This window comes from Saimiri boliviensis, chromosome 6 (assembly GCF_048565385.1).
Source record: "Saimiri boliviensis isolate mSaiBol1 chromosome 6, mSaiBol1.pri, whole genome shotgun sequence".
NCBI classification, from domain to species: Eukaryota; Metazoa; Chordata; class Mammalia; order Primates; family Cebidae; genus Saimiri; species Saimiri boliviensis.
This window is the reverse complement of record NC_133454.1, coordinates 59,320,723-59,344,542: the sequence shown is the minus strand read 5'-3', so window position 1 is coordinate 59,344,542 and position 23,820 is coordinate 59,320,723. Positions and strand designations below refer to the sequence as shown.

The 23,820-nt window shown below is 38.3% G+C and overlaps 1 protein-coding gene and 1 long non-coding RNA gene across 2 annotated transcripts; one reads left to right on the top strand and one right to left on the bottom strand.

Annotated features, from left to right (window-relative positions):
• Window positions 1–748: 748 nt before the first annotated feature.
• LOC141584745 (uncharacterized) lies at window positions 749–23,763 on the bottom strand. Its single transcript, XR_012517950.1, has 3 exons — window positions 23,623–23,763; window positions 21,738–21,850; window positions 749–2,902 (listed from the first exon to the last, which is right to left on the bottom strand). It is a non-coding gene; the product is annotated as an uncharacterized LOC141584745 (long non-coding RNA).
• On the top strand, window positions 10,214–11,152 carry OR6X1 (olfactory receptor family 6 subfamily X member 1). The gene has a single exon (XM_003923573.4). It carries the CDS (start codon window positions 10,214–10,216, stop codon window positions 11,150–11,152), a length of 939 nt encoding a protein of 312 aa, XP_003923622.3.
• Window positions 23,764–23,820: the final 57 nt, after the last annotated feature.

Below are 23,820 nucleotides of genomic sequence, written 5' to 3'. Positions count from 1 at the left end.
TCTCTTGCTTCCTCTCTCACTTTGTGACACACCAGCTCCCCTTTGCCTTCTGCCATGTGTAAAAACTTCTTGAGGTCCTCACCAGAAGCAGATGCTGGTACCTGGCTTCCCACATTCTTCAGAACTGTGAGCCAAATAAACTTCTTTTTAATAAACTATCCAGCCTTAGGAATTCCTTTATAGCAATTCAAAAATGGACTAATACACTCTTTAACAGGTATTTGGTTTGCAAATATTTTCTTCTATTCCATAGGTTGCCTTTTCATTTTCTTGATTGTTTCCTTTGTTGTGCAGAAGGATTTTAGTTGATATAATCCCACTTGTCTACTTTTGCTTTTGTTGCCTATGACTTTAGTGTCATATCCAAGAGATTATTGCCAAAGCCAATGTCAAAAAGCTTTCCTCTATGTTTTTTTCTAGGAATTTTACAGTGTCAGAAATTAAATTTTCAAACTTTTTTCTTATTTTCAAACTTTTAAACAATACTATGATTTAAAACAAAAATAATACAATGTATTGTGGAGTATGAAGCAAAGATAGGATAAAATATAGGACAATTACAACACAGATAATAAGAGAAAATGGAAGCATTTTGTAAGATTCTAACATTATACGTGAAGTAATATTATATGAAGATAAACTGCAATAAGTTAAACATTAAAGAAACCAATAAAAAAACAAAGAAATATAAAGTAGATAGAATACTGAAGATATTTATTAATACATAAGATAATTATTAATCATTATTAATGCATGATGTACTGTCAATATTAATACATAAGAAAGAGAAAAACAGAGGAAAAAACATGGCAGAAATAGAAGACAAAATAGCAGATTTTAAATCAACCATATAAATGATTACATTAAATGTAAATGGAATAAACACATCAATTAAAAGACAGAAATTGTCAAATTTGCTACAAAGCAAACTTATCTATAAGCTGTCTACCAGAAACACACTTTAAATATAAAGACATAGAAGACAGGTTAAAAGTAAAAGAAGATATACTCCACAAATACTAAACATAATAAATCTGGATTAGCTACACAATATTAATATCTGACCAGGTGGAATACTAGAGAACGAATATTATATAGGCAAAGAGGCATATTTTGTTAGGATAAAAGGACAATTTCTTAAAATCCAAGGCAGAGAGAAAGAATGCAGTAAGAGAGATAACAGGGCCGGGCGCGGTGGCTCAAGCCTGTAATCCCAGCACTTTGGGAGGCCAAGGCGGGTGGATCACGAGGTCGAGAGATCGAGACCATCCTGGTCAACATGGTGAAACCCCGTCTCTACTAAAAATACTAAAAATTAGCTGGGCATGGTGGTGCGTGCCTGTAATCCCAGCTACTCAGGAGGCTGAGGCAGGAGAATTGCTTGAACCCAGGAGGCGGAGGTTGCGGTGAGCCGAGATCGCGCCATTGCACTCCAGCCTGGGTAACAAGAGCGAAACTCCGTCTCAAAAAAAAAAAAAGAGAGAGATAACAGAAGTAAGTGAAATAGCAAATGAACAATTAAGAGTGAAAATTAATAAAATTAATGTAAGGTCTTCGAAAAAATCAATAAAATTGATTTAAAAAACTAGCTAGGCTCATCAGGATAAAAAAAGAAATGAAAAATTAACAATAGAAAGAATGAAAAGTGGGATATCAGTATAGATATTAATAGGACAGTAAGAGGAATATTAACAATCTAATGCCAATGAATTTTACAATTTAGATAAAATGAACAAGTTATCTGAAAAGCAAAAAATTATGAAAACAGATCCAGGGAGTAATATAAAATCTTCAGAGCACTTTCTCTATTAAAAATTGAATTCTCAATTTGAAATTCTCCTACAAAGGACATTCCAGACCCTTAAGTTGTTTCACTCTGATTAATTTGTTCCAAATATTTAAGGAAGGAATAATATAATTCTCACACAAATTCCTTTAGAAAGTAAAAAAGAGGGGTCTGGGAAGAAACACTTCTCAATTCAACAGAAAGATGGTTTCTCAACCAGATAAAGAGTGCCTACAAACATTTTACAGCTAACATGTTTAATAAATATTTTACTTGTTTCCTCAATATTGGAAACAAGGCAAGCATTTCTGCACTCACTACTTCTATTCAACATTGTGTCTTTATTCACTGACATGACTGTATACACAGTAAATCCTATGAGTAAGTTTAACAATGTAGCAGAATAAAAGTCTTACGAAAATTACTGTGTTTCTGCTAGCACTATATATTAACATGTGTATTAGCAACAAAGAATTGGGGAATTCAATTTTTGAAAACGTGATTTACATTAGCATAAAAAATAGAAAATACTGAAAGATAATTGATATGGTTTGGCTCTCTGTCCCCACCCAAATCTCATCTCAAACTGTAATCCCCATAACCCCACATGTCAAGGGACCTGCTGGGAGACGATTAGACATGGGGGTGGTTGCCCAAATGCTGTTCTCATGACAGTGCGGGACTTCTCATGAGATCTGATGATTTTATAAGTGTTTGGCAGGTCCTCCTGTGCTCCTTCTCTCCTGCCACCTTGTGAAGAAGTTGCTAGCTTCCTTTTTGCCTTCCACCATGGTTGTAAGTTTCCTGAGGCCCCTCCAGCCATGTGGAACTTTGATTCAATTAAACCTTTTTTGTTTATACATTATCCAATCTTAAAAATTGGGGAATTAAATATAGCAGTGTGAAAACAGACTAATACAATAGTTAACAAAATACTCAGAACTAGGAAACAATAAAGAATTATTGGGAAAAATTAAAGGAATTAATATTGCCATGTCTCCATGATTGATTCAATAAAAGTCCCATTCCAAATTTCAGTAGGTTTCTTTGTAGAAAATAACAAGCCATTTTCAATTTATGTGGAAATGCATAGGAACAAAAATGACCAGTAGAATCCTGGGAAAGAACAAGTTAGAGAATTTATACTATTAATTTCAAGACTTACCAAGACATTGTGGTATCAGAACAAGAATAAATGATCAATGGAAAAGTGTCTGGAAATATACTCAGATTCATATAATCAATTTATATTTTATAGAGGCATAAAGTCAATACAAGAAAAAGATAACCTTTTAATAAATGGCATTGCAACAATTAGATATTCAATGGAAAACATGAACTTAAATCACTACTTCATATCATATAAAAATCTACTCAAAATGGATTATAGACTTAAATATTTAAAAGAAAACAGAAGAAACTCTTGGCAAGTTTGGAGTATGCAAAGATTTCTTACATGGAGCACAAAAAACATAAACCACAAAAACAAAAAAAAAGAGATAGATCTAAAAATTTAAAACCTCTGTACATCAAAAAATATTACAAAGAAAATTAATAGTAAGTACTGACTGGGAGAAAATAATCTCAATTATTTTATCTGACAAAGGACTTGTATCTAGAATAAAGAACTTTTTTTAGAGAGACAGCCTTGCTCTGTTGCACAGGCTGACATGCAGTAGTACAACTGTGGGTCACTGCAGCCAAACTCCTGGGTTCTAGCAATCCTCCTGCCACAGCCTCCCAAGTAGCTGGGATGCCAGGGATGCACTACCGTGCCCAATCACTTTTTAATTTTTTGTAGAGACGGAGTCTCACTATGTTGCTCAGGATGGTCTTGAACTCCTGACCTCAAGCAATCCTCCCACCTAAACCTCCCAAAATGCTAGGATTACAGGTGCAAGCTCTGCCTTAGAATAAAGAAACTGTATGATTCAATAATATAAAACAAAAATAGTCTATTTTTAAATGGGCAAAATATTTAAACTAACTTCACAAAAATAATACAAGAACTGTTAATAAGCCTATGAAAATGTGTTCAACATCACTGGTCATCAGGGAAATGTAAACTATATTAAAAATGAGAAAATCCAACCCCTACTATCATATCTAATTTTTTTTAACTGACAACAGCAAATGTTGGTGAAAATGTGGAACAACTAGAACCCTCATATAGTTGATGGGCCTGTGAAATAGTGCAACCTCACTGGAAAACAGTTGGGCTGTTTCTCAGAAAGTGGAACATACACAGACCTTATGACTCAGGAATCTCACTTTTAGTCATTTCTTAAAGTAAATAAAAATAGACACACACAAAAATATTCCTACATAAGTGTTCATCACAACTTTATGTATAATCGTAAAAACTAAAACAATTCAAATGCTCATTGACTAGTATGTGAATAAACAAGGTATGTATATTCACACAATGGAAACTCAGCACTATTTTTTTTTTGAGACAGGGTCTCACTCTGTTTTCTACGCTAGAAAGCACTGACATAATCATGGCTCACTGTAGCTACAGCCTCCTGGGCTCAAGCAATCCTCCCACTTTGGCCTCTCAAGTAGTTGAGACTACAGGTGCATGCCACCGTGCCCGGCTAATTTTTTCATTTTTTGTAAAGACTGGGTTTTACCAGGTTGCCCAGGCTGGTCTTGAACTCCTGGGCTCAAGCAATCCAACCCCCTAGGCCTCACAAAGAACTGGAATTATAGCCATGGCAACCTGAAACTCAGCACTTTAAAGGAATCAGCTTTTTACACTTAACGTGGATGAATCTCAAAAACATTTTGCTAAGTGAAAGCACCCTGATACAAAAGAGTACACATACCATATGATTCCATTTATATAAAAATCATAGAAAAAGTGACACTAATCTACAGACATAGAAATCAGACAGTGGTTGTTGGGGTGAGAGAGAGAGAGTACTGAGAACTGCAAATGAGCACAAAAGAACTTTTTCAGAGTGCTAAGAAAATTCTGTATCTTAATTGAAGTGGTGATTACATGTGTGCATACATCTGTCAAAACTCATCAAACTGTATACATAAAAAGTAGTGTATTTTATTTCTACTTAAATTATCCTCATTAGAGTTGATTTTAAGTTACAAAGAGAGCTTTCTCCAATAATTAGTTATACATGCAATATCCATGAACTCTCTATATGACCCTCAATGCTTTAAGCCCCTATCTTTTCATTTATCCCCATAAGATAGTTCACAAGAAAAGTGAATGCAACTTCTATTCTGTTCACACTCAAATTTCTGAATATATGGCCATTTTTATATTATTGACCAAATTGACTACCTTTAATTCAATTCAGTTCATTAAAGAACCCCATTTATTTAGTATGACGTCAATAATTTTCATTCTTGGAGAACAGGAAAATCCAAGATCTAAAAACTTATAAAATTAAAAGATTCTCAGGCTTTGATAAATTACCTCGTAGTGCAGAAATGATTGGTACCAATTAGAATTTAGAAAACTACAAATTCCTCAACTTGACTTATGAATAAACTTTTAGTGAGAACTTCCCTGTCTCCTGGGGCTCTCTGGAGCAAATCCATGGAGACTGATGTCTCAGAGGAACCTATGAAAGTGCCCCACTAACAAACTGTTATTTTCAGAGAAGGTATCCCGACCTAGCATGAACAGATGAATTGATCACTCTCAATACAATTCTCCTAAATGTTGAAGAAACCTTACCATATCATGAAAGCTTTATGACTAGAATTCAGTAATTCAAAGGACACTTGCATTAAAGTCTAGAAGAAGATATTCATTTTCCCTGTGCAGAAAAAAAAAAGAAGAAAAATTTTTCATTCCAATTATACTGCTTTTATAACCCGATTCTCCTCTTTTGTCAGTCTACTGTGAACAAGGACACACCTCGGGGCTGGAAGTGTTTTCCTGGGAATCGGTAGTGCTGTAAGTAAGTATTGCTTTGTCACAGAGAAAGAGTACTGTTTTGAAAAAAACTTTTGCTTTTCTCTAGAGTGAACTAATGCAGCTAGACGTGATCCTCTGAAGTCTTTAAGTAAATCCTAATAAGTCAATTTTGGTATCATTTAGAAAAGTCATCTCAATGACCTGGACTTGGACCTTCCTCAATGGAAAGCAGTCTTTATTCACCGCATTTTACCCAGAACCATCAGTCCTTGAGATAATTTCAAATTGGTTGTTTATTCAAGTTTCAGCTTAGCACAAGTCCCCTGAGTGGTAAATCCTGGTTTATTTCTCCTTGTGGAGCTTATTCTATATGTACTTAATGTTTTTGTTTTAGGGTTCTACACCATTGGGCATATTCAAATTTATTCCATGATCAAAGTCTTGAAAATTGAAATTGGTCTTCATCAACAATTTAAAAACAAACAAATAAATAAACAAACAAACCTTGGAACATTTTGCTCTTATCCAGAGAAGAGCATATTTTAATACTTTTCTTCTTTTTGTCTTCTTCTAAGACTACAAAAAGTTTTAGAAAATGTGGGATTCTTTATTGCACAACACAACTCAGAAAAAAAAAATGACTCAATACAGTCTCAAACCATTGAGCATGAAATGAGTTAAGAAAGTTATCTGTACTCAGGCAGCCTGAAGACGCTGGGAATAGAACCAGAACACAGTAAAAACAAAACAAAACACCAGTATATTCATGATTAGGGAAAGATGGAGCAAAAAGGTTTTCATGCAGCAAAACTCACATCAGAAAAAGTTGGAAGCAGCAGCAAACTTGGAGACAAATTATTCAGCAAAGAGTCCTTATTATGATATGATTTGAGCATTTGAAATACAGGAAACAGTAACATGTATAAACATGTGTGTGTATCAGTTTCCATAAACTTCTAGGTAACTGGGGACAGAGTGTCAACAAGCTATCCCTTTATATAATCATTTAGAAACTATATTTGAGAGCTTATTTTGTGTCGAGCCCTATGCTTCAGCCCTGCAGATACTATTGCTGCCTGCAAGGGGCGTAGAGTCTACAGCAGAAGCCAAGCAAACAATAATCACAATTCTGCAAAGTTTTCAGGTATAGATATGCTCAGGGCATTAGGAAAGTGTGTAGGAGCAGCACCTTAACTGTACTAGAGAAATAAAGTTAAGGAAGGCTTCCCGTGGACGTGGCTCCTAAAGCGAAATCTAAAAGTCAGGCAAGACTTAGCCAAATAACGGAGAAAGTTGGGAAGGGTATTTCTGGTGAAGAGAACAGCATGTGCAATGACCGGGAGGCAAGAAAGAGGATGGCATAATTGGGGAACTAGAGCAGGTGTCAGCCAGCTGCTTCTGTAAAGGGCCAGATAGTAAACATTTTAAGCTTTGGGGGTTACATGTTCTCTGTCACAGTTACTAAACTTCACCATTATAGCACAAAAGCAGCCACAGGCAATATGTAAACAGATGAGTGCAGCTATGTTTTAGTGAAACTTTATAAAAATAGGGCCATAGTTTCTTAACCTCTAAACTTGAGTAATTCACTAAGTGTGGAGCATAGAAGAAGGAAGACAGCAAAATGGCAGAAGATCCTGCTGGGAAGGTAGGTAAGACCAGCTCATCAGTGGTCTTAAATGTCATGCTGAGGAGTCTGGGATGTTAACCTCAAGGTTCTGAGGAGTGGCATAGTCAGAATTAGAATGGTTCCCCTTGCCACAGTTGGAACCATGGGTAGCAAAGAACATAGCAAGTCAGAAGACAGGGAGTCTTGTTAGGAGGCTGTGTTCAAATCCTGCTGGGAGATGACAGGATGATTTACCAGTGCCTAGGAGAGATGGAAAGAAAGACACACACTAGAAAGTGGATAAGAAGTAAAGTCAACAGGACCCAGTGACTTGGACACCAGTGGATATGGAAGAATCTGTTTGACCCTATACATTGTGATTTTCCTAAAGGAAAAGAAAAAGTCTAGAGCATAGGACTGAATTGTAACAGGGATATAGACTGCAGTATTTAATCCAGTATCTTAGCTCTGTAACTTTAGTTTCCTACGGTTGCTTTCCTGTGTTTGAGTATTGTTTTTATCTGCTAACTCGAGACATACATCTCTCAAAACTTCACATGTGCTCAAAACTCAGTCCATGCAGCTGTCAGGACAGCTACTGCCTGATTCCTCGTTCTTGCCACTTCTACTTGCTCAGCATTCCTTCTGCTGGGGATCACCCCCCTCGCCAGGCACTGCCACTTCTGCTGGTATCATTTCTACTGCCACTACTGCTGCTATTCCTGGGACCTCACGCTGCCAAACCAAGCCATGATCCTGAAAAAAGCAGAGGGAGTATGTCTCTCCCCTGCATGTACCCTACCTGGCCACCTGGATATCACAGCAGTGCTATCTGTGGCCAGAATCTCAAAAGAGGTGATTCAGGTACCACCCGCAGCCCCTTCCTCCATAAAGCTTAGATCCACGTGTACATGTGTTACAGAGAATGGCTGACACCATACTTCACACACACACACACACACACACACACAAATTTGCAAACACCCTGACTCAAGATCCTCTCCTCCCAAAGCTTCATGAATCTGTCATGTAAACTGCCCTAACTGTTAATTTATCATAGGTTGCAGGATAAGCCTGACTCCCAGCTCCAGCTCAAGTGAAATTCTCTGCTCTGGTTCTATTTCATGAAAATTGAATCTTTGCCTGGAATGCTATCCCCTTCTCTCCCTACCCCATTTTCTTTTCCTATTGAACTCTAGGACTCAGCTTAGGCCTCTTCTTTAGAAAAACTCCTTTAACCCCTGCTAAAGATGTACGAAGAGTCCCTGCTAAGTGTTTCTAAACCAATCCATGTACAACTCTACGCTTTCCCTTACTAAGTCATGTTGCAATTATTATACTACATATGGTCTCTATCTATCTATCCAAATGATAAGCTCATTAATTGCCTAGCAGGACTTGAAGCATAGTAAGTTCTCAATAATTGCTTGTGAAATTCATAGGTCTGATTCTTCAAATGGTAGAATGTATAGTCCTTGGAAATGTTATATTGAGCTAGAGAGACTGCCACTCTTCTCTGCATGGGGGATGAAGATAATTCCATTCCTATCCTATATAAAGAGACTAGGTTCATGGCCGGTTATATTGTGCATAATTCAAATACTTCTCTGTCTCTCATCGTTTTGTGGAAAGGCACTACAGCTTGTGACATTACAGACAAAGAATAATCTTTTCTTTCTTTTTTTTTTAATTGCATTTTAGGTTTTGGGGTACATGTGAAGAACACAGGCAGGTGTTGAATAATCTTTTCTTGGTCTAGAAAAGAGGTAGGAGAAAATGGAAGTGTTTTTCTTCCCTAAACAAGCCCTCAGAGGATTACAGTTATCTCACATGAGAGAAGAATGAAACAAACTCTCAATGAACTGTAAGTTGCCTCTTCCATGGTAAGTTTCTTATGTACTTTGAAAATTGCGAAATTCATTTCACAGTAATTTATCTTACCCATTTCAAAGGAAACGCATATGGAAGAATAGCCTCAGGAAGAAAGGAAGTAGTTTTACTATTTTCTACTGAATTTTAATAGAACAGAAAGGATGTTCTCAGCCTATGAATTTGCATATACAAATAGAAATACTTTACTTGGTATAAAAAGACATTTAGTCACAAAAAAGGTTTTGACAAAAATGTACTTCTCAGAATTTCCATTTTGTTATCCTTAGCATTTGCTAACCTTTTCACTTTTGTAGGTTAGTGTCTGCAGATCTTTATCCAATATACATATGTTAGGTGCTTCCATATAACAGGCTTTGACTCAGCTCGTTCTGAAATTTTGAATTTGAGTTGAATATATTTCTCTACTTCCTAAACAGTTTTATTCATTTAGTTTTAAATGTTTTGATTCCTTTAACAAGACTCTGAACTAGAATGTGGAAGTGGATTCTTTAGAAAAACACCTGTTCTATTATCTAACTTGTATCTCATCACTAATATAATAGCAATGATTTGGGGTTATTTTAATACACACACCAACACCCACACACAATAATGGCTTCCTTAAATATATCTATAATATAATCAGGAACTCATTTTTAGATTTTGGGAGTAGGGGTTAAATTCTTATGAACTCACAGCTATGTTTGTGTATGTATGTTATTATACACACTATAAATTTAAAGGAATCATATGAATTATTGATTACAAGCAACCACATTTAACATTATTATTCTCATAGTTGTATAAGGGTGAAAAAAAATACTTTGCATTCATTAAGTGTATTTAATACATTCAAAATCCATTAGAAGCTGGTTTTGCTGGCAAAAGAACCAGCCAAGTCATCAGTCAAGAAGGGTTGGCCAGTGTGTATTTGTATGTGGATGAGGAAGGACCTGACATAGTCAGAATCCTCCTTATTTTTTGTCTCAACTATAATCAACTGTACTCTAAGATTCTAAGGAGCTACCTTCTTGCTTGTCTTTCTAGGGTATCAAGGGACATGAGAAATGGCACGGTAATTACAGAATTCATCCTCCTAGGCTTTCCCGTTATCCAAGGCCTACAAACACCTCTCTTTATAGCAATCTTTCTCATCTACATATTAACCCTTGCAGGCAATGGACTTATTATTGCCATTGTGTGGGCTGAGCCCAGGCTACAAATTCCAATGTACTTCTTCCTTTGTAACCTGTCTTTCCTAGAGATCTGGTACACCACCACAGTCATCCCCAAACTGCTAGAAACCTTTGTAGTAGCAAGAACAGTCATCTGCATTTCCTGCTGCCTGCTGCAGGCCTTCTTCCACTTCTTCCTGGGCACCAGCGAGTTCTTGATCCTCACTATCATGTCTTTCGACCGCTACCTGGCCATCTGCAAGCCCCTTCACTACCCCACCATCATGACCAGCAAACTCTGCCTGCAACTGGCCCTGAGCTCCTGGGTGGTGGGCTTCACCATTGTCTTTTGTCAGACAATGCTGCTCATCCAGTTGCCGTTCTGCGGTAATAATGTTATCAATCATTTCTACTGCGATGTTGGGCCCATTTTGAAAGCAGCCTGCGTAGACACCAGCATTTTAGAACTCCTGGGTGTCCTGGCAACCATCCTTGTGATCCCAGGGTCACTCCTCTTTAATATGATTTCTTATATCTACATCCTGTCCACAATCCTACAGATTCCTTCAGCCACTGGCCGCCAAAAGACTTTCTCTACCTGTGCCTCTCACCTGACAGTTGTCTCCCTGCTCTATGGGGCTGTTCTGTTCATGTACCTAAGACCCACAGCACACTCATCCTTTAAGATTAATAAGGTGGTGTCTGTGCTAAATACCATCCTCACCCCCCTCCTGAATCCCTTTATTTATACCATTAGAAACAAGGAGGTGAAGGGAGCCTTAAGAAAGGCAATAACTTGCCCAAAGACCGATCATGCAGAGTAAAACATGCAACACATTAAAATGAGCTTAAGGCAGATAAAAACAATCAAAAGTCAGAGAGGACTGTGAAAAGTTTGGTATAACAGGCTCCTCCCAAATCTCAGAAATTCTAAATCAATGCTATAGTAATATAAAGATGCAAAAGCAGACATGATAGTTAGGATCCCGTGTGAGAATTTGTTACATGTAAATGTACTAGGAGTTTTCTTGAGGAGAAACAACCTAATTATTCAACAAGGAAATCCCAGGATATCCTCAGATGCATGAAGTAAAACTCTGGACTTGTCAACTGTAAACTGAAAGTAGAAACCACTAAAGTCAGAGACAAATGTCAACAACCTTAAAAATATATAAGGAATCCCGTCTCCCTCTTTGTTTAGGATCACCATCTTTTTTTTATAACCACCCTCTTTGCCTCATCTTCTTGTCAAAAGCACAAAACATTCCACATCTCATTTTCTTAGCTCCTATTATCTTCATCATAAAAGAAGCATGCTACAGACTTTTAATAATTAATGGTCTTTCCAAAATGTTTGAAATAAATCAGCTTTTTGTTTGATAATATCTCAATAAGGGGACTTCCATCTTGACATAATACACATTTTTAGATAAACTTAACAATGTTCATCCCCAGACAATACCAAAACTTGAGAACATCTTGTAAAAAGTTTCCATTTACACTTCATGGATCACAGTAGTTTCTGGGCTTCAATATAAGTAGACCATGTACCTAGGAAGCCAGGAAAAGTCTCAGAGTCAATATATCTAGAAATGCTTTCCTACTGGAAAATGTAGCCCTAAGATTATATGAAGTTCAGGGCTCACATGTATGGTTGTCATTGAAACCACAGGGGTTCAGTCAGTTATTGACGTTCTGCTGCTTGCTGCACAGAACGTCAATTACTGAGTCACTGAGCACTGCCAGAAAAGAAGCCTTTAACTGAATGCTGCAGCCGAGAAAAATGGGAGGTCGAATCTCAAATCCATCTCCCCAGCCGACTAAAATTGGGAAGTTTTGATATAGTGGGAGGGAGGGAGAATAGCAATTTTGGAAGGGGTAAGTAAGAAGAGTTGGTAAGGTAAAGAAACAGGAATTAGGGAGGGGTAAGGAAGCCATCATGATGAATGAGGGACTGGCATCTTGTTGTCTGGATTGGTGATCTAGTGGGTTTCAGTCTCTTGCCTGAGGGTCCGTTTTCTGAGGAAGGAATTCAGTTAAGACAAACGTGTAAGTTTCAGGTTTTAAGACAGAGTGCCAATTTCTGTATTTATTTAAAAGTCCATAAATATCAGTTGTGTGGGACAATAGGGCCGGGTTCAAGGTTAGTGTGCAAAGTCCCTCAAAGTAGGATACAAACCTACAGATCTGACCTTGTTTTCAGGCAAGATACCTTTTTAGGGAATGATGATGCAGGTGATTCACAGTTTGTAATAATGAGTATTATACATGTCCCTTTCCAACAGCAAAGAAAAACTAGCATTAAAAGACCATTAAAACTATGACTTAAAACAAAAAAGATGACTTCTGTAAACCAAAAATAAAATTCTAAGGGCCCTTCAACCATCTGAATGGACACCTCCTCTTGGCCAGGGCACTCCAAAGTTAACCTGGAAAACTGGTTCAGGTCATCACAGGAGGCAGGGGTCAGACATGCCTCATATGCTCTCCTCCCTTTTGGAATTCAGGAAAAGCCGACCAGCACTTAACATCAACACAGATCTTAAGTCTGATAAATATTTACAAATGTACAATGGATTCTCTCTGAAACTTACTACCTGGAAGCTTCATTTACATGATAAAAACTTGGTCTCCACAACCCTTTATCATAACCCAGACATTCCTTTCTGTTGATAATAACTCTTTCAACCAATTGCCAGTGAGAAAAATTTTAAATCTACCTATAACCTGGAAGCCCCCTGCTCCCCACTTGAAGTTGTCCTGCCTTTCTGGACACAACCAATGTATATCTTAAAAGTATCTGATTGATGTCTCATGTCTCAAGCTGTGCCCACCTTGGGCACATGTTCTCAGGATCTCCTGAGGGCTGTGTAACAGGCCATGGTCACTCATATTTGGCTCAGAATAATTCTCTTCCAATATTTTACAGAGTTGGACTCCTTCCATCAACACTGCACATTCCTTTTAATATTAAATCGAAAATTCAAAACAAAATGTAATGAGGTGAAAATATTATCTCAACTGCTGTACCTGATTTTCTCTTAGAGAGGGAACTGTCTTAGAGCTGTGCAGGAGAAATAGATCATTTGGAAGTAAAGGAAGAGAAAAAAATCTAAGTACATCAATAGTATCATAAGCTCTATCCTCAAAGAATGGTTTAGAGTGACTTGAATGATTAAAAAAATGGTAATATTTAATATTTCTCAAAAAAAGAAAATGACAGAGAAAGGAAGAAAAATGAACCAAAAAATGAAACAGAGAAGTCTGGGAAGAAGTCAGTGGAAATTCCCCAGAGTTAGGGTGCCTAAAGGGCAGTTTAAGAATGGGGATGCCTAATGCTCAGTTTGAAGTCACATTTCTACAATGTTAATCTGTCTCCCCCTCAAACCTTCAGTAAAGTCTCCTGTATTACCAAATGCATGTATGAACAGAACATGCATATCACATCATTCATGTATGTGTGTGTTGTGTGTGAGTCAAGGAGGAATGAAGTTTCATGTCTGGGATTATGTAGTTTGGAATGGAAACAGCCCACAGAGAAGCTCACAGAGATGACTATAGAATATGCAGAAATTATAGGAAGCACTTCACATTTGCATGGACTTGGGCAAGTACTCAAGGTAACCTAAATCTAGAGAAGTTAGAACTTCTGAGTTATAATACGGTTTTACAAAGTTCTAAAAAATTTGCCTTCAAATCTCATAAATGTTAGTTTCCCCGAGCCTAGCCTATTACCTTAAGGGTTTCATGTCTAATGGCAGACAGAGGGTAGGATACAAACACTTTGGCAGATCCAAAAAAAGGGGGACAGGGAGGAAGAACAGGAATAAGAATACCATCAGGCTTCAATTTATGAAATTTAAAATATACAAGATTTATTCATGCATTTTTATGTCTTACTGATATGTTGATATCCTGCACCAAGCTAAGTTCCTGGTACTGATTCTACTGGGACAAAAACGTGTGTGTGTGTATTACAGTACTGTAGTCTGCAGGGATATTACTTCTAGGAGTTGGAAATGCTAGAGTTAGAGAAGTTTATCCCACAGTGAAGCCTCCTGAGCATCAAGAATGATGTGAATTTTAAGTAGATTTCCAGGGAACCATGCCTACGACCTGACTTTCCTTCACCTATATGGCAGGCAAAGACACTAAGGAGATTGTGGTCGCTCTCCAGTGTCCAGAGAAGGTGAAGTGCTGTTTTAAAGAAAAGGAGCCCGGCCACAGAGACAAGACAGAAATTGAGACCTCACATTGTACCCTATTGTTTCTCAGGTCTCTAACACCAAAATATCTTTCCTATTCTACTTTGTTATGAAAAGAGAAAGGAATTACACAAAGATTCATTCAAACAATATCACGAGCAACCTATCCAGATCCCTAGATATTATTTTTCTAGTATCAATAACTTTAATGACAAAGTTGAGCACCTGGAAAGACCTAAAACAAATCTTTAACAATAAACTTTTGAGATTGTTTTTGAAAATGCACACACTTAAGTAAAGGAGTGTTTTCATGATGCCACAGGATATTAATTATGAACAGGACTTAGAATTCAAACTGGGTGGGAGGAATGCAGAGCTAGAAAAGATTAAGTAGGTTTTTTCACTACTGAACTTCTAAGAATCCTTAACACAAGTTAGAGAAAAAGTTTTCCAAATCTCAAGCATATCAGTATGAAAGTACCTGCTATATGACCTTGAACCCAACATAGCTTTATTCATCCCATCTTGGAATTCATTAAGACTTGTACCCATCCAAAAACAGACACAGAGACCAACGGAGCAGGTTAGAAAACCCAGAAATAAAGCCACACACTTAACAACCATTTGATCTTCGACAAAGTTGACAAAAACAAGCAATGGTGAAAGGACTTCCTATTCAATAAATGATGCTGAGATAATTGGCTAGCCATATGCAGAAGATTGAAACTGGATCCCTTCCTTTTACTATATAAAAAATCAACTCAAGATGGATTAAAGACTTAAATATAAAACCTATAACTATAAAAACCCTAGAAGAGTCTGGGCATGGTGGCTCATGCCTGTAATCCAAGCACTTTGGAGGCCAAGGCGGACGGATCACCTGAGGTCAGGAGTTCAAGACCAGCCTGACCAACATGGTGAAACCCTGCCTTTAAAAAAAAAAAAAAAAAAAAAAAAACCTAGAAGAAAACATAGGAAACACCACTCTGGACATAGGACCAGGAAAAGATTTCATGATGAATACTCCAAAAGCAATTGCAACAAAAAGAAATTACAAGTGGGACCTAATTAAACTAAGGAGCTTCTGCACAGCAAAATAAACTATCAACAGAGTAAACAGATATTCTATGGAATGGGAGAAAATGTTGGCAAATTATGCATCTGAAAAAAGTCTAATATCCAGAATCTATAAGGAACTTAAACAACTCAAAAAGCAAAAAACAACCCCATTAAAAAATGGGCAAAGAACATGAACAGACACTTCTCCAAAGAAGGCATACATGTGGCCAACAAATATAAAAAAAATAATGCCCAACATCACTAATCATTAGAGAAATACAAATCAAAACCACAATAGGATACCATCTCACGCCAGTCAGAATGGCTATTATTAAGAAGTAAAAGAGAAATAACAGATGTTGGCAAGGTTGTAGAGAAAAAGGAATGCATATACACTGCTGGTGGGAATGTAAATTAGTTCAGCTACTGCGGAAAGCAGTTTGGAGATTTCTTGAATATAAAACAGAATTGCTGTTTGACCCAGCAATCCCATTACTGGGTATACACTCAAAGGAATATAGATCATTTTATCATAAACAGATATGCATGCATACATATGTTCACTGTAGCACTGTTCCACAATAGCAAAGACATGGAATCAACTGAAATACCCCTCAACGGTGGACTGGATAAATAAAATTTGGTACATATATACCACAGAATACTATGCAGCCACAAAAAAGAATGACATCGTGTTTTCTGAAGCAAAGTAGACAGAGCTAGAAGCCATTATTATAAGCAAATTAATGCAGGAACAGAAAACAAGATACCGCATGTTCTCACTTAAAAATGGTAGCTAAACATTAAGTACACATGGACACAAAAAAAAGGAGACAATATACATTGGGGTCTACTTGAGTGTGGAAGGAGGTAAGGATCAAAAAACTACCTATTGGGTACTGTGCTCACTACCTGGGTGATGGAATCATTTGTACATCAAACCTTAGTGACATGCAATTTACCCATATAACAAACCTGCACATGTACTCTCTGCACCTAAAATAAAAGTTGGAAGGAAACAAAAAAGACCTGTCCCATAATTATTAAAAACCAGAGCAATTGCCATTCCAAAATAATCCTTTACAATCCTCTCCTTAACCAATCAATGATAGTCTTCAAGGTCCTGCCTTACTGAGGCAAAACTTCCTGTTCTTAACCTAGATTTCATCTTTCCTCTTTTAGCTAAGAAAGACTCGCTCACATCACATTGAATGATATAACTTTCCCTTATATGTCAAGTAATAAATTCAGCTTTGCTTTTTCATTTTTAGGGATCTTCACATGCATTATACATTTCCCAGAGAAGGATGGAGCATATGGTCTTTTCCAGGTTTATCCAGCTACAGACCATTTTTCTTAATGTGTCTCAGACTAGATTTTCTACTGTCTTCCTTAAGGAATATCTCTAGTCATCTGTTTGTGTGTGTGTGTGTGTGTGTGTGTGTGTGTGTGTGTGTGTGTGTTTTGAGACGGAGTTTCGCTCTTGTTACCCAGGCTGGAGTGCAATGGCGTGATCTCGGCTCACCGCAACCTCCGCCTCCTGGGTTCAGGCAATTCTCCTGCCTCAGCCTCCTGAGTAGCTGGGATTACAGGCACGAACCACCATGCCCAGCTAATTTTTTGTATTTTTAGTAGAGACGGGGTTTCACCATGTTGACCAGGATGGTCTCGATCTCTTGACCTCGTGATCCACCCGCCTCGGCCTCCCAAAGTGCTGGGATTACAGGCTTGAGCCACTGCACCCGGCCCATCTCTGTTTTTATCAGGATCTTATCATTCCATGATATTCACAAATGACCAACTAACTTGGGGATCAGAGTGTAAAAATCATATATGAAAAAATATAAAGTAAAATATAGACACATTTGAATGCAGATAATTATATATTTATCAAGGTATCTAATCTAGTGCCTGACCAAGTGGCTCACCATCAGGTCACTTTGAATTACGAATTCTTCTTGCAAGTCTAAATGACTCTAATTATAAAAATGCATGTACAGATAGCTCTTCCAGAACCATTCACTTTCTATACCTGGTATTCAGCCAGACTTGGATTCAACAACTAAAAGAGTGGAACTCCTATGCACACACTTTCAGCTGAGCTCACTTCACTATCACTAATTACCCCTGCCATTTCTTCAACTTTTGGAAAATAACCTTTCTCTATCCTATTTTTCTAACAATAATCATTTTTCTAACAATTAGTTCTTTGCTCTATAGTCTTTTTTAAATTTTTAATTTTTTTTCTTAACTACAGTTTTCTGTGGAATACATCAGACAGTCTTAAAGAAATAACCCAATGCCCTCCATATCTACTATTATTGCTTTAGTCTAAGTACCTGATCTACAGTAACAGCCTCCTAAGTTATCTCTCCTCATCCACTCACGGTCCCCTCCATTCTCTTTGGTGACCAGAAAAGACCTTATAAAAGTCATATCTAATCATGTTGTTTAATTAATACAAATACTTAAAAATCCTAATAAAAATTAAAAAGTAATAAAAAATCTCCAATGGCACCCCACTTATTTTATTTTATTTTAATTAATTTATTTATTTGGAGACAGAGTCTCACTGTGTTGCCCAGGTTGGAGTGCAGTGGCACAATCTCAGCTCACTGCAACCTCCATCTCCTGGGCTCAAGTGATCCTCCCACCTCAGCCTCCCGAGTAGCTGGGACCACAGACACATGCCACCACACCTAGCTGAGTGTGTGTGTGTGTGTGTGTGTGTGTGTGTGTGTGTGTGTGTAGAAATGGGGTTTTACCATGTTTCCCAGGCTAATCTCAAACGCCTAAGCTCAAGTGTTCCACCGGCTCGACCTCCCAAAGTGCTGGGATTATAGGTGTGAGCCACCATACCTGACCAGCTTCCCATTAATTTTAGCAGTTAATTTGGCCTATAAGACTATTAGACTATCAGGTCTGATCTCTGTCCACAATTATCAGGCCTCACAAATTCCTCTATTGCTCTCAGACAGCAGCCACACCAGTCTCCTCTTAGTGTCTCCAGTACACCAGGCTCCTTCCTATCTCAGCACTCTGGTATACGCTATTTTCCATTACTTGAAGTATTGTTTTTCACTCACCTCAGTAAGAGGAAAACAAAATCTTGGGACCCCCAAAACCTCAGTAAGAGGAAAACAAAATCTTGGGACCCCCAAACTCACTCTGCCAAAGAGAAAAGCTAAGCTTGGGGAACTAAATCACGAAAAACTGCCTTCCTTCTGTTTTGTTTCTAAACACACACTTTTTGTTTCTAAACACCTTTGTTTCTGAAATTCCTTTTGTTTCTAGACACGTTTACTTTACTTCACATTCACTTCATCTTACGGAAAACGCAGATCTATGCATAACTGACTTTGTCCCCCACTAGTTTCCTTTCACCTGTAAAATCTGGATTCCTGAGCTGGGCAGAGCTTCACAAGAATGTGACCTCTCGCTAGCTGCCTCCCCTCTCCTTTGTTTTCATTCCTCCTTCCTCTCCTGCTTGCTCTTTCTCCTTTAAATATTAAAGTCCTCAAAACCCTCTTTGGAAAAGGCCACACATCCTACTGTAACTTGTGTCTACTTTTCCACGAGGTGTCTTCAACCCTGGCAAAATAAACCTCTAAATCAATTGGGATCTGCCTCAGACACTTTTTGATTTATGCCCCATCTCCCAACCTCACCCCCAGCCTCAGCCTGCCTAGTCATTCCACTGACTCGGTTCAAAGGTCACTACCCAAGAAAGTGTTCCCTAGCTACATCTCTAACAGCACCACCACCAGGATTAGGACCTCAGGTTACAAGTTCTCATAGCACTCTGTGTTTCTCCTTTGGAGAACTTACAACCATTGTAACTAATTTAATTAATCATTATTAAATAATCACAGTTGGTGCATTGTATAAGTTATTTAAACTGTTTTCTTCTTCCCCAGCTCCTTCATATCATACACACACATACCACTTGAAAGTTAGATCCACAAGAACAGATATTACATCTTTCTTATTCTCTGCCCTGTTCCACATACCTACCACGGTGTCTTACAACAGCAGTCACTCAAACAATCATTGACAATTGAAGGACCAGATAACTACACTGACGGAATTCAGATCGCATCACATGCGGATTGTATCCTTTGTATGCAAATATATTCTCTATTATGTGACTATCTCGTACTCCATGTTTTCAAAGTAAAAACTGATTACCACTGATGATATCAGATTAGAATCCCCAATTTGTATCATTCACAAAAACAAATTCCAAATTTAATCATAAAAAGGAGAAGCAAAAAGTAGTAGAAGAAAATACAGGAGGAGCCTTTATGACTTTGGTTCAAAAAAGATATTCTTTAATAAAACACCTAATTTGAAGCCACTGGGGAAAAGAGTATATCAGATCTGAAACTTTAATACTACAAAGTTAAACAATCATCTGTAAAGTTAAGGAAAATATTTATTTAATATTAATATTTTAAAATATTCAAGGAGATGTATAGAGAAAAACATCTTGTACACAGTAGGCTTTCATGAACTTAGTCATGTTGACACATAAAATTAACATGTCTCTTACAAGACACATGTCAAATGATTAGGATCTAGAATACATAAAGAACATCTAACAATTTTAAAAGACAAAAAGTCCAATAGAAGACTAAAACTCATAGGAAAACTACAAGTTACCAGCAAATGTATGGAAGAAAGTTCAGTCTCACCATTAATGATGGAAAGGCAAAGTAAAACAATTAGACATTATTTTTGCCCATTAAACTGGCGGAGATTTACAATTTCGTCAACATGATGTAAAGGCATGGATATGGGGAAAAAGATCTCATATGCTGCTGTTAAGAGTGTAAACAGGTGCATTCATCTGGGAGGAAAACTTGGCAGTATTCATTAAATGTGTGCAACCTACGACCCAGCAATACTCCTTCTCAGTATCCATCTCAGAATATCATTGCATGTATGCACAAAGAGGGTGATCGTTATAGCATTGTTTGTAATCCCAACGATTATAAATGACGTATGTTTTCAATAGGCAAATGGCCATTCAGACTATAGAATGTTACATAGAAAGTAGAAGGAATAAGGGAGATTTTTATTTACCACATCAACAGATCTCCAATGCCCACTGCTAAGAGAAAACAAATTGAAGAATTCAACATGAACACACAGGCATACACACCTGTATACACAAAATAATAGTATTTACTTTTTGTGGATACAGATGTACATAGTACATGAAAATAAAGAAAAAGATCTGGAAGATAAACGCACTAGGGTCATAAGAATAGCTAACTTCTGGAGAGAGAAGAGGAAGCCAGGGTTGGTAAAAATGTCTTTAGCTTTATCCATTGACAAAATCTCTTTTCTTCTCCAAACTTGTCAGGCTCCGAAACTTCTCCTAGACCTATCGGTGTACCTCCTTGTAAGATCTACTGTTAGCAAAGAACTCTGCCAAGTCCTTTAACAGAAACTCCCCCATCCTCGCTATCTGACCATCCTTAATACCGGATCAGGTTCCTCAGCCTCCACCATCCCACAGATGATGTCTGGTCACCCTGGCCTCTGTCTTCCGCAAGAATCCTATTAGGTTGACTTAGCCAGAATCTCCCTTACTCCTGAGTTTCCCATTAGTAATTTTCAATCCATCAAGGTCCCAAACTCTCATCAAAGCTCCTTGACTATACATTCTCACTTGCCCACTTTTATTTGAAGTTGAGCCCAATCTCTTGTCCCTACAGTAAGACTTCATTGCAGTGGTCTCTTTACCTTTCGTGATGGTCCTGAATAAGGTCTCCCTTACCATGCTTTAACAAGTATCACTGAATAATTTTTTTCCTTAACGCTGTAATGCTTTAAATGTTTAGAAGAACTTTGTCATGTATTATTTATACACTTAATACTAGTATTTTTAAATATTCAATGAGATTTCCTGTGAAAAACATTTGGTACACAGTAAGCTTTCATGAAATGTACATTCCTCTTTGTAATGGGTAATTTTATGTGTCAACTTGACTACATAAGGGTTGCCCAGATAACAGGTAAAACATTATTAATAGGTGTGTCTATGAGGGTATTTCTGGTAAATATGGTGAAACCCCATCTCTACTAAAAATATCAAAAAAAAAAAAAAGCTGGGTGTGATGGTGCGTGCCTGTAATACCTGCTACTAGAGGGGCTGAGGCAGAAGAATTACTTGAACCTGGGAGACAGAGGTTGCAGTGAGCCAAGATCGCGCCACTGCACTCCAGCCTGGGCGACAGATGGAGACTCCATCTAAAAAAAAAAAGAGAGAGAGAGAAAGAGATTAGCATTTGAATTAGTAGTCTGGGTAAAGAAAATCACTCTCACTAACATGCCTAGGCACCATTCAATCCACTGAGGGCCCAAATAGAATTAAAAGGCAGAGGAAGAGTAAATTCACCTCTCTCTTCTTGAGCTGGGACATCATCTCCTCCTGCTCTCTGGCCTGCAGCTATCAGCACCTCAGTCCCTTTCCAGTTCTCAGGCCTTCAGCTTCAGACTGAATTATACCACCAACCTTCTTGGCTCTCCAGCTTACAAAGAGCGGATGGTGGGACTTCTAAACGTCCGTAATCATGTGAGCCAATTCCTTATGATAAATCTCCTTTTATATGTTTATATATACCCTATGTGAAAGGAAAACATCTTGGGCTCCCAAAAATCACTAAACTAAAGGGAAAATTCAAGCTGGGAACTGCTTAGGGCAAACCTGCCTCCCATTTTATTCAAAGTCACCCCTCTGCTCACTGAAATAAATGCATATCTGATTGCCTCCTTTGGGAGAGACCAATCAGAAACTCAAAAGAATGCAACCATGTGTCTCTTATCTACCCATGACCTGGAAGACCCCTCCTCGCTTGGTTTGTCCCACCTTCTGGGTTCACATCTATTAGGTCTGTTTCTCTAATACACTCTCCCTTCATCAAAAGTAACTAATACCTTTGGTTCAAACCCAGCATGTGTCCCATGAAAATGAAGTGACGTATGGCACGTGGAGAGTGGTGACTTACAGGGTAAAAGGGACAGAGGGCAAAGGAAAATGTCAGGTATGAGCAGAAAGGTCACCGAACAGACAAAAATGAACAAATGAGATCAGGGAAGACAGCTTGAAAGTAAAGAAATACGAAGCAACCCTCAAAGGAAAAGAAAGAATAGTGATACCATAACTATTCTCTTTCTGAGCTTCTGATGTTCCAATCAGTTCATGAGCAATGTCTCATTTAGTCCTCACAGTAAAAGTATTATTATGCCCATTTTATATTGTTGTAACCAAGCGAGGGCAAAATCACCACTGAGACAAAGACTAGGCCAAATTACAGGGTCTTTAGGAGGACTCCCGTCTCTCTAACCCGAGGCCCCAAAAGAAGGGTGTCAAGCCCTTTTATGCCTGTTAACCACCTGCCTGGTGGGGGTGAGGGCAAGGGGCTTTGGACATTCCGAGGGCCAGTGGACTTTGGGCATTCCGTAAACCACCTCCTGGGCGGGGTGGGGGTTAGGGTGAGGGGCTCCGGACATTCAGAGGGCCAGGGGACTTTGACACTCTGATTGCTACTTAAGTAGTTCACAGAAGTCAAGATAAGCGTTAGTTTACACATTGCCTGAGTAGGGTGGAAATTACAGACCTCAGTTACTTATTACAAGTCACAGGGGCCAAGATTGTGTGGGTTTCGACTGCTTGCCTGTCACATTAGGGTTACAGAGAGCAGTTTCAACGCAAAGCCGAGATATGGTCGAGGTATGCAGTTTATGGGGCAATTACCATGTCACAATATGATGCCCGCTAGGGTCCAGAGATGGGAGATACTGGGCTGAGGCCCTGATGCTGATGGTGGATGTAAGAGCCAGTATTCAACCCTAACGCTGCCCTTTTCTACCATGCTGCAGCAGACAATGCAAAGAAAATAAAATATCAAGAAAAACACGTCGATGTATCCAAAACAATCACACGAAAGGCTAAAAACAGAAAACAAAAAGAAAAACCTTGCAGAAGGTATGCATATAAATGAAAAGCCCAAGATATTAACTTATTCGCTGCAAGTAGTGTTGGGGATCGCGGAGGGAAGCCGTGGAGTCCAAAGCTTCTTTGTACTTGGCCCTTGGCGAGCACCGAACACCCAAACCGCAGTCCGCGGAGAGCGAAGAGAGAGGACCAAACCTCCCACAGCCTAGAAAGGCTCCAGCGCGGCGAGAAGGCGGGGCTAGCGTTCGCTTCCGGTTCCGGG

What these genes read in the sequence shown, in the direction of transcription:
- OR6X1 (XM_003923573.4), top strand. Translation starts at nt 10,214, where the DNA reads ATGAGAAATGGCACGGTAATTACAGAATTCATCCTCCTAGGCTTTCCC.